The sequence below is a fragment of the Toxorhynchites rutilus genome, chromosome 2 (genome assembly GCF_029784135.1).
Source record: "Toxorhynchites rutilus septentrionalis strain SRP chromosome 2, ASM2978413v1, whole genome shotgun sequence".
NCBI classification, from domain to species: domain Eukaryota; kingdom Metazoa; phylum Arthropoda; class Insecta; order Diptera; family Culicidae; genus Toxorhynchites; species Toxorhynchites rutilus.
Genome location: NC_073745.1, coordinates 233,613,143 through 233,622,547, shown reverse-complemented (window position 1 = coordinate 233,622,547; position 9,405 = coordinate 233,613,143). Strand labels below are relative to the sequence as shown.

General features: G+C 37.4%; 1 protein-coding gene across 1 annotated transcript; it reads right to left on the bottom strand.

The window, feature by feature from the left end:
• Window positions 1-1,832: 1,832 nt before the first annotated feature.
• Window positions 1,833-2,508, bottom strand: LOC129769075 (uncharacterized). Its single transcript, XM_055771090.1, has 2 exons — window positions 2,163-2,508; window positions 1,833-2,099 (listed from the first exon to the last, which is right to left on the bottom strand). Exons 1-2 carry the CDS (start codon window positions 2,388-2,390, stop codon window positions 1,929-1,931), a joined length of 399 nt encoding a protein of 132 aa, XP_055627065.1. The 5' UTR covers window positions 2,391-2,508; the 3' UTR covers window positions 1,833-1,928.
• Between the last annotated feature and the right edge of the window lie 6,897 nt (window positions 2,509-9,405).

Genomic DNA, 9,405 nt, shown 5'->3' with positions numbered 1-9,405 from the left:
CTATGTATTTTTGCAATCCCCTCAATATTGGTATCAAATTAAATGATTTGACAAATAGAATAGAATGACAAAATATATAATGCGCCATCTTGTGGTGGCGGCCATTTTGGAATTGAATTTTTCATAAATAACTATATTCTACTAGTCAAGCCCTTTCTTTGATACCCATATTGATGGGGTTGTGAAAAAATATATATGGCGCCATCTTGTGGTGGTGGCCATTTTGGATTGGCATTTTTCATAAATAACTATATTCTACTAGTCAAGCCCTTTCTTTGATACCCATATTGATGGGGTTGTGAAAAAATATATATGGCGCCATCTTGTGGTGGTGGCCATTTTGGATTGGCATTTTTCATAAATAACTGTGTTCTACTAGTCAAGCCCTTTCATTTGATACCCATGATACTATTCAATATGGAGTTATTATACAAATTATTCAAAATTTCCGAAAATCAAAAATAAAATACTCCGGATAATCGAATCCTGGATAATCGAGTCCAATCTGTATATAGCATACTAGCTGACCCGACCAACTTCGTCCCGCCCAAAATTTGTTTCATGTTAACCTTTAAACATTCACGTTTTCCTACTATGAGCAAGTTCATGAGTCCAATCGCAGAACCGTTCATTGATTGATCTTCAAATCGACCCCGTTGAATTTGGTATGACAGCTCCACCTTAGAGAGGGGATGGAGTGTCTAACCACTGTAAAAACATTTATTGCACCCTAAAACCTCCACATGCAAAATTTGGTTCCATTTACTTGATTAATTCTCGAGTAATACAAAAATTTGAGTTTCATTTGTATGGTAGCTCCTCCTTAGAGAGGGGGGTGGAGTGTTTAACTACTGTAAAAACATTTATTGCACCCTAAAACCTCCACATGAGAAATTCGGTTCAATTTACTTGATTAATTCTTTGAGACCACCATAGAACAATTTATTGCACCCTACAACCTTCACATGCCAAAATTGGTTTCATTTTCTTGATAATTTCTCGAGTAATGCTGAAATTTATGTTACATTTGTATAGCAGCCCATAAAACGTAACCTGTTTTCTGATGTTTTCTGATCTATAATTGTTTGTTTTCTTTTTAAGAAAAATAAGGCTCTCTTCGAAACGTTCATTATACACTGGAGTCGCTTTTTACGCGGGGGATACGTGCCGCGTAAACAAAAACTGCGTAAAAGAAAACCGTCTACATTCCAAAATCCGTGTAAAAAACCCCCGGTAACTCCAAAATCCGCGTAAAGTAAAACCGCGTATATACCAAAATACCCGTAAAAATAAACCGGGTGAATTTTAAAATCCGTATAAAAACCTAACAAACAGTGAATTATTAATTAAAAATGTAACTCATATTTTAACAATTGATTAACTGATTTATTTTGTATGCTGCAATCATGAAAAGTGTAGCTCCTTTTATTTCTCAGCTACGAATCAGTGATACAATACAAACTTATTTCGGGAAAAGTCACATCAATTAGCACATTAAATTTGTACGCGGTTGAGACGTGCTGCGTGAAAAAAAACCGCGTAAATGTCAAAACCCGCGTAAAAAACCGCGTAAAATCCGAAATCCGCGTTAAAAAAAACCGCGCAAATTCCGAAATCCGCGTAAATTCCAAATACCGCGTGAAAAAAGCCGCGTAAAATAAAACCGCGTAGAAAGCGACTTCAGTGTACTTATAATGAAAATATAATCAAAATATAAACTTTCAATCCGGTAACAAAATGATGACAAATAATTCGCACTTTCAGATGGATCATTGCATGTATGGAAACATGTATTTCAAGAGGCTCGTTCGGAAAATGGAAGGCACTTTCACTGTTGTCGAAGGTGTTTTTATTTCATTGCACGCGTAATGTTTCTACAGAGGAAGGCAGGTCCATTTTATATTTTGAGCACATATTCAACTTTCCAGCTACGGCGCACACCAGAACTGGAATACGATATTATATGGCAATGTGCGCTTACCCGTCAGCCGGAAGGATAGTGTCGCCGTTGCGATGGCTCCTCGTTCGATGAATACCCGGAATCCGTATTTGTGGTACTGATCAGCATTAACCGTAACAAAATTAATAGCTCTTGCAGTCTGAAAGTATTCGGAACCAATTGATTCCACTGTTAACATTACAGACTATATTCGATAACCTACCGGACTTGTGTACTGAATCTGAACCGGTGTGTTTGATCCTTTGGAAATCGTTCTCTCGTAGCAAAGCGTATCACCGGCTCCCCGCGCCCCAAAAAAGTACGTTAGCTCTGCGGTTCTGGCACCGGAAAATATCCTCGATCTCGCGCAGAATCCTGGCACACTGAAGGTCACCACCAGCAGCAGCAGGCAAACTGCCAGGACGGAAAAGTTGCACAAAAGTCGATTCATTTCGAACGCACCAACCGATCGGCACTGATTGGTGCGGCAATGAACCTCGACCTTTTTATAGAGCCCTGTGCGCACTCCAGGGGATCCTGCAGGAATGTACGAATAATTCACGATTAATTGTTTGTAATTTGACTAATTTTGTCAGACACGATTTCGGCGGGTTTTGGCGAAGGAGATCTAACAGGAAAATAACGGTAAACCCTGATTCTCGGTAGAATGGGAGAACAGGAAGACGTAAATATAAACTGGCTCAAGAATAATGTAATATTCACCAATGCTCAGAGAAAAACTCATCTGCATAAATTATGTGGACAAATATCTGTACGACAAAAACGAAAAAAAAATCAATCAATTGTAATTCGTAAATATATTCTATTTTTATAACAGTTAGGCTGAAAAGTTTATAAGGTAATACAGTCAGTGGCGTAGTGTGCGGGCGGCAAACCCTGCATTTGCCGGGAGTGCTGACCTTTTGGGGCGCGAAAATCCAACAATTTTCAAATGCATTTTTTTCCCCGTATTATATTTCATCTTTCAATTGAATAAAAAAAAACATTCATCATAAGTAGTTGCTTCTGTACGTACATGAAACCAAGAACCTCTCTTTGATTTTCGTAAAATTGAAACAACATCACATCTTATTACATCAATACCATTTCAATTTTTCACTACGCATGCCTGGGCGTTGTTTTACAGTTATTGTTTCAGGGCGGGCCCCTGTCTGAAAGGTCGAAAAATAAAGAATTTTCGTGATTTTTTTCGGGTGTTAGGAATAAAGTGAAGTATTTTGGTTATTGTTTTATGTATATTTGAAGATGTATTTTCCATTTTTTAAGTGCACGAATAATGATCATTACACTGTTGACAGCTGAATTCGTAGATACTATCTGAAAATCGGTACCTTGTTGGTGGTATCGCTTCTGAAGCAACGGGGTATCGCAAAATGAATTCCAATAAATATTTTGAAACTTTAGGACAATACCTAAAGCGTCACATAGGGATTTTTAAAAATCCGAGAAAATGCCAAAATGGTTATTTTTCATAAAAAATCGCTGTAACTTTCCAACGACATCAAATATCGAAAAATCCTTTTAGTACAACATTCCTGAGGGCATAAGCTTCCCAAAAATGCAAAAAAAAAAACATTTTTTCGACCTTCCAGACCGGGTTCCTCCCTTAACACGTTGAGCCCCGAATTGTTCTTGCTGCACTTTCCATGCAACCCGCATCAAGAACGTTTGCGCAATATCAGTGTCGGTCCCAGCTCCCAGAGATACTTATTGTATACATTGAAAATAGTCGAAAATTCGACTAGAAAGTAGTAACAGTAATCACAATTTGTTGATTTCTAAACAAAAAATTGGTATCGATTACGACTGATGAAGCTCCTTTTACGGTTGGAAGTCATAATAGATTTATGAATCATTGCAAAATGGATGTTAATATTCCAAATTTTATCAATTACCAACCAATGTATCCATCAGCAAATACTGTGTGAGGACACTCAAAATAGTCAATATAGTTAGTTAAAATAGTTAACTATATAAATTCAGGGCAAGAGAATTGTGAATCAAATATCGGATACTTATTATTACACCCCGAAATTCCAAGTTTTTTTTTGAAGAACAAATGACAACTGTCAAGAAATCATGTCCTCAATAAATGATTATAAGTGGATGCAGGATCTCGTTTTTCATTCTATCACCATAGCGAAGCAAAATGAATTAAATTTGAAACATCAAGGAAAATAAACTTAATACATGCTTAGATGAACAATTTGGCCTTATTTTAATGTATTCGTCTTATCCCGTAGTTCAATATAGTGGCGAGAAAAATCGGAAAATTTTCGGAAACTCTGAAGAAAGGTTGGAAAATTTGGAAAATTGAATTCCCATATGTTCTACATTTACATCATGATGAACGTTGTTAGCTTAGTAAGAAAACGTGAATGTCCGAAAGAATCCATTTAAAAAAATTATTTTCGACACGACGAAGTTCGCCGGGTCAGCTAGTTCATAATATAATTCATGTCATTTCCGTTCAATGGTGGAATTAACATGGAAGAAATATCAAAAATCATGAATTGAAAATGATTCTTCAATTTTAATAACGATATATTATTAAAATCAAGAGAGCTTTCAATTTCAAAACTATATTTACTGTACTTATTGAAATTGACTTTGCGAAAAAATTTGTTGTTGATAATTTTTTTCGGATATACTTATAGCCGTAAACAATATTTTCTACTATGAATACAATCGAAACAAAACATCACTCTCCTTTGACAGATTACTACTTGGCCGCCCGTCGCAAATAAATTTGCGTACGATTGAACAAAAGTATATGGGAGACATGTCGAAAATATACAACTATTATTTCCAGCGCGTTATCAGATACAAAACAAACATTCAGGATAAAATGCATTTAAAACAAAATTGTTCGTAGTAAGAATGAAAACATAAAGAAAGCCTATTGTTTTTATAACAAATTAGTTTTTGAGAAGAAATCATTATTGTCGCTACCTAAAATAACATTATACATAACATTTTATTATCAAACTACTATTTATTAACGGTCATTTAAAACACATATTGAACTGGGAGTCCGCCGTCTGCTTTCGAAAATGAGGCGCACGTGGTGGTGGAAAGTTTTCATTTATACCGAGAGATTGACTAACATCTATGACCATGGATCAATTGAAGCAGGTTGCGTTAAATTTTGTACAGAAATATTCTTCAGATGTTTAAACAGAGGAACTTGTATCAGAGGTGAAGGGCTCAAGACGCAGATGAAAGAATAATTACCTGACCTGAACTTTTCGACGCCTTTAGGCATCTGGAACATTATTCTCAGATATTCTCTCGAAGCATTTTATTCTAATATCGAGATGGTGCTACTAATTTTACTGACTTCCAGTTACAATGGCATCGTGCGCACGCAGCTTTTTTTATTCTTTCTTTTTTATTTTTAAGACTTTCAGCCTCCTGGGCTGGTTTGTCTCAGACGCACGCAGTTTCAGCAAGCTTGAACTGATTAAACATTATCTGCGTTCTAAAATAAGCCAATGCCGACTCAGTGGCTTGGCAACATGGTATAATTAAGTAGTTTTCACAAAACCATTTTCACAGATTGCCGGGAGCGCTATCTACCCTCACTACGCCGCTGAATACAGTAAAACTATTTTTTTAGAAAAATTCAATTTTATTATTCAACATAATTGCCTTCGAGGGCGATACAGCGATTATAGCGATCTTGCAAATTTTCAATACCATTTTTGTAGTACTTTTTGGGTTTTTCTAAAATAGGCCTCACTTTTGGTAATCACTTCATCATCGGTCTAATATTTTTTGCCAGCGAGCATTCTCTTCAGGTCTGCGAATGGAAAATAGTCGCTGGGAGCCAGATCTGGAGAATACGGTGGATACGAAAGCAATTCGATACCCAATTCATGCAATTTTGCCATCGTTTTCATTGATTTGTGATTTTACCATTTTTTTCACAATAACAAAAGTTGCTTCACTCTCAATGCTGTAACTCACGAACCAGTCGACCGATAGCTGTCAAATTTCAACTCGTATCCATTGAAAGATGGAGCTTTGTGATCAGCAGCGTAGCAGGGTAGACAGCACCCCTGGCAAACTATAAAAATGGCGCCCCAAAAAAATACCACTTTATTCAAATTTATCACTATAATTACACTTAGGTGCCTACTCTATCAAATTTCTTTTGAAAATTCTATTCAATTTGAACAAGGAACGTGTTATTGCTTTTTTTTTTGTCCCTTTTATTTATTTTGGGCTCATTGGCATTTTATCTGTAACAGAGACGAATTTTAATCGTGTACATGTCACATATTTATCATATCTATAATTAGCACATTACACAGTTGCCATTTTTCGGCGTTAGAGTATTCCCTTCTATACCATTCCATATAGTACACATTTACACAGTAGCAGCCATTTAGGCGTAAGAGTTTTCTATCTGTTCTTCCATTATCCAGTTAGACCGGACAGCGGAGACAGTTGATTGATCATTGTTGAGTTATTTATAGAACAGCAGCCCGATGTGTCTTGCAGAGCAGAGCAGTTATATGGATGAATCGATCATATTTCGACCGTGGATCGATCTCCATCGCTGATTATTGTTGCGTGGACGTAGCTATTCTGTAACAACACAAAGATGGTCAATGAGGGCCCTGAGTTTCGAACTCATTATCGATCGCTTACTAAGCGAACGCGCAACCAATGTGGCTACGGAGGCCCCCTCGTGTTATTGCTTGAATAACTGTAAAACATCGCATAGCACGTTGAGGCGCCCAGGCATGCGTAACGGAATCAAAAGCGTATTGGTGTAATATTATGTTGGGTGTTCCAATTTTTCGAAAAACAAAGAGAGGTTATTGGTTTCATGTACGGAAAGAAGCAACTACTCATGATGTATGTCTTTTTACTCAATTGAAAGATGAAATATTAGGCTGTCAAAAAAGTCCTGCGGTATTTCCACGAGGTGTCGATGTAAGCGCGTAGTTCTGGTTGTATTCATTGTATCGAGTCATACTATAGCTTGTTGGAAAGGTAATTTTACGCGCTATAATATAGTCCTTGGCAGTGTTTTGTTTGGTTAAGTCGTTCGTGAGTTATAGTGTCGCAAATATGGAGCAAAATAAAGAGAAAATCCGACATATTTTACAGTACTACTATGACAAAGGCAAAAATGCATCTCAAGCTGCCAATAAAATTTGTGCAGTTTATGGACCCGATACAGTTTCCATTTCCACCGCACAACGATGGTTTCAACGTTTTCGTTCTGGTGTAGAGGTCGTCGAAGATGCGCCACGCTCCGGAAGGCCTGTCGTCGAAAATTGCGACAAAATCGCTGAATTAGCCGAGAAAGACCGGCATAGTAGCAGCCGTACCATCGGCCAAGAGCTGGGGATAAGTCATCAAACCGTTATTAACCATTTGAAGAAGCTTGGATTCACAAAGAAGTTGACGCAAAAAAACATCTTTGACCGTATCGACGCATGTGAATCGCTGCTGAATCGCAACAAAATCGACCCGTTTCGGAAGCGGATGGTGACTGGCGATGAAAAGTGGGTCACTTACGACAACGTGAAGCGCAAACAGTCGTGGTCGAGGCCCGCTGAAGCGGCTCAGACGGTGGCCAAGCCCTCATTAACGGCCAGGAAGGCTGTGTGTTTGATGGGATTGTCAAGGAATAATCTATTATGAGCTGCTTCCCTATGGCCAAACGCTCAATTCGAACCTGTACTGCCAACAACTGGACCGCATGAAGGTAGCACTCATGAAGAAGAGGCCATCTTTGATAAACAGAGGCCGCATTGTCTTCCATCAGGACAACGCCAGGCCACACACTTCTTTGGTGACGCGCCAGAAGCTCAGGGTGCTCGGATGGGAGGTTCTTTTGCATCCGCCGTATAGTCCGGACCTTGCACCGAGTGACTACCTCCTGTTTTTGTCCATGGCGAACGAGCTAGGTAGTCAGAAGTTAGCCACAAAAGAGGCCTGTGAAAATTGGCTATCCGAGTTTTTTGCCAATAAGGAAGCGAGCTTCTAAAACAGGGGTATTATGAAGTTGGCATCTCGTTGGGAACAAGTCATCGAACAAAACGGAACATATTTGACTTAAAACAGATGATTGTAACTAATTTTATGGACAAATGAAAATTCAAAAAAATACCGCAAGACTTTTTTGACAGCCTAATATAATTCGGGGAAAAAATTGCTTTTGAAAATTCTAGTATTTTGGTGCTCCAGAAAGTCAGCGCCCCCGGCAAATGCCGGGTTTGCCTCCCGCACACTACGCCGCTGTTTGTGACAGTCAAGTAGGTTTTTGCTTATGAACTTTCCAGCCGAACTGTTATTGTTCAAGTGAATTAAAAAAATCGAAAACTCACTGTATATGTATTTGTTTCAAAAATTTTACAAAACATTCGTCAAACATAGTTCATTCAAGATGCGCTTGTTCCATAACTTCTTTTGTTATTTCTGTAAACATATGTTCACATTCCATCAAAGAAAAAAGAAATGATCATTTTAAAACCCCACTTTGAAAAAGTATCAACATACTAATTGATGCTAATTTGACTTGACATCTCTTTGGGAGCACTTATCTGACTGTTAAAAAAAGGAGAAATATGTAGTTTTCTATTCCTCATATGGTATGCCATTTGAATCACTGGAGCTGTTGCACTATCTAGTGTTTATCTTCAATTTAACCTTCAATATCTATCTTGCAAAACAGGAAGAATACCAAACAAAACATGGTCTAAGGAATTAATTTAATGGATACTGGTGTGATCGGAGAAAAGTTGATTTTTGATGTTTATTCGGAATTTTATCTGGGTTTATGCATGATGTAGGTATGAATGGTTCATTTGAATGATTGATTGTAAATTAAAACATCCATTAAAATTCTATTTTTTAATTATTTTTTATTGAAAAAAAATGTTTGAAATGGATAGCTGTTTATAAAACCAACATGTATTTAAAAAAAAGATCATATCAATTGACCACCACAGAATTACCTTATTGGCTATGAAATCATCACCGCACCGAAGCTTGATTGGAATATGATTTACACTATGTACATGAAATATATTTTATTCATTTGTAAAAATTTACAAGTTTTCGCAATTAAAATATAAAACACGATCCCATCGAAAACGAACAGCTGCTCAAAATATTGAAATCTTTGCAAACCAGTGTGCATTCACCTTTCACAAAACAAACAGAACATGGTACCCAACTGAATTTCATGCCATCACTTTCCAGGGAAGCCCAATAAGAGCAGCATTTCTCTCGAAATCGGAAATTTCGGTAAACGAAAGAAAACTACATTCACATTTTGGTACTTCCAAAATATGGAAAGTAAAAGTGAAAGTCGGAAGCTGTGAAAGCTGTTATTTTGTATCTTGTAATATGCGCGCGCAATTAGACCCAGCTGAATCTATATAATCGGTCCGCGTCAAACCAGAGAACATCAGTATTACAAC

Coding starts and splice junctions, on each gene's coding strand:
- LOC129769075 (XM_055771090.1), bottom strand. CDS start 2,390: ATGAATCGACTTTTGTGCAACTTTTCCGTCCTGGCAGTTTGCCTGCTG. Junction 2,100..2,162: donor AGATTCAGTACACAAGTCCG/GTAGGTTATCGA, acceptor GAATACTTTCAG/ACTGCAAGAGCTATTAATTT.